General features: G+C 56.5%; 1 protein-coding gene across 1 annotated transcript; it reads right to left on the bottom strand.

Moving 5' to 3' along the window:
• Positions 1 to 1,104, bottom strand: LOC136489452 (uncharacterized). Its single transcript, XM_066486083.1, has one exon. The coding sequence runs from the start codon at positions 1,102 to 1,104 to the stop codon at positions 1 to 3; it is 1,104 nt and encodes a 367-aa protein (XP_066342180.1).
• Between the last annotated feature and the right edge of the window lie 426 nt (positions 1,105 to 1,530).

The following is a 1,530-nucleotide window of genomic DNA, read 5'->3' as shown; positions in this document are numbered from 1 at the left end:
CTACGCTTTGCAAAGATAAAGATGAGTATTGCATAGTGCATCTGCATACCCGCAACCAAAGCTGAAGTGATGTTGCAGCTTGATGGCAAGAAACCGTTGTAGAAAGATGCAGCCAAGAACTGGGACAATTAGGGCTAGAACATAGCCGGTGTGGTTGCTGTCCCTGCAGCTCCCAGAGGCGTAGGCACCGGCGAGGCCCAAGATCGCCGTGATGATGAGCCCACACAGCGGAACCTTGACAGCCTTGAGGTCCACCTTCTCGTAGGCGGTGAAGGTGCTAGCCAGCAGTGACGTGACGAAGGCGGCGGTGTTGCTGAAGAAGAAGAACTGCTTGTAGCGGATCGGATGGAAGCCCTGCAGTACGGGGTCGCCGGCGGTGTGGTGACCTTCCTCCGTGCTCCGCCAGAAGCCACCCGGTGGGTTCAACCCGGCCACGTACGCGATGGTGGCCACGAAGATGGCGAGCACCAGCAGGATCTCGTGCTTGGACTGCTCGTGGTCGTGCTCGTGGTAGTGGTCGTGCTCGTGGTTGTCGCCCAGCGACCGCGTTGCGGTTGCCGCCTTGTCTTGTTTAAATACCATGCTGGGGACGACGAAGCTGATGCAAGCAAAGGTGGCGCCGACCAGCCCGGCGGCGCAGACCGTGGTGAACCTGTCGTGGCTGCCTCCGGAGGCGTAGGCGCCCATGAGGCCGAGCAGGTCGACCACCATGACTGCCCGCGTGAGCTTGAGCAGCCAGCCCTGGTCGCCCCTGTGCAGGAGGAGGAGCAGGAGGCTGACGACGAGCGACGCCGCGAAGGAGATGGCGTTGAAGCAGTAGAAGACGATGTAGCGGATGTAGTTGGTCTCGCGGAGGATGGAGTCGCCGGCCAAGTGCCGCGACAACGTGTCGGTGTGGTCCTTCAGCCAGGAACCCCCCGGCGGGTTGAGCCCCGCCACATAGGCCACCGTCGCCACCAGGGTGGCCAGCAGCACTAGGTACTTCTTCAGCTGGTACTCCGCCGATGTCGATGTCGATGCGCCGATGTCCATTGGTGATATCGATGGAGGTGGCGGGTTCTTCTTCCCTGCTTTACCCGACTCCTCATCGTTCTGATCTGCCATTGTTCTGCTGGGTGAAGTGAAGCTTTTGAGTGACGTACACACCCATGGGCTTGGCTCGATCTACGCATTATATATAGAGCTGATCGATCGAATAGCTGACATGGCACGCACAACATCTTGCGCCGATGTCTGCATGCATGCGTGTGTCCCAATAATGGCATTACTTGATCAAGTCATCTTATATTAGGCTTTATATATTCCCTTGTCAATACCATGATAGACTTTATGCTTTATGCCCTTATTAGCTTTTCATGCGCTAGTCTCATGCAAGTGACGGTTGTCAGCACGACAGGTACCTTTCCAGCATTGCTCAAGGTATTCCCACGCAACAGCGCGAAAGTCGAAAGATCTCGGCACGGCAGGGTTCGGTTCCTCGTGTAATCTATACTTGTTCTACTGGAGTTATGAATGCTTCACGACTGAGTA

The sequence above is a fragment of the Miscanthus floridulus genome, chromosome 10 (assembly GCF_019320115.1).
Source record: "Miscanthus floridulus cultivar M001 chromosome 10, ASM1932011v1, whole genome shotgun sequence".
In the NCBI taxonomy this organism is placed as follows: Eukaryota; Viridiplantae; Streptophyta; class Magnoliopsida; order Poales; family Poaceae; genus Miscanthus; species Miscanthus floridulus.
Note: the sequence above shows the minus strand (reverse complement) of the source record. Positions and strands in the feature narration are given on the sequence as shown.

Bases quoted from the DNA above. Each gene is read 5' to 3' on its own strand.
- LOC136489452 (XM_066486083.1), bottom strand. From the start codon at position 1,104: ATGGCAGATCAGAACGATGAGGAGTCGGGTAAAGCAGGGAAGAAGAAC.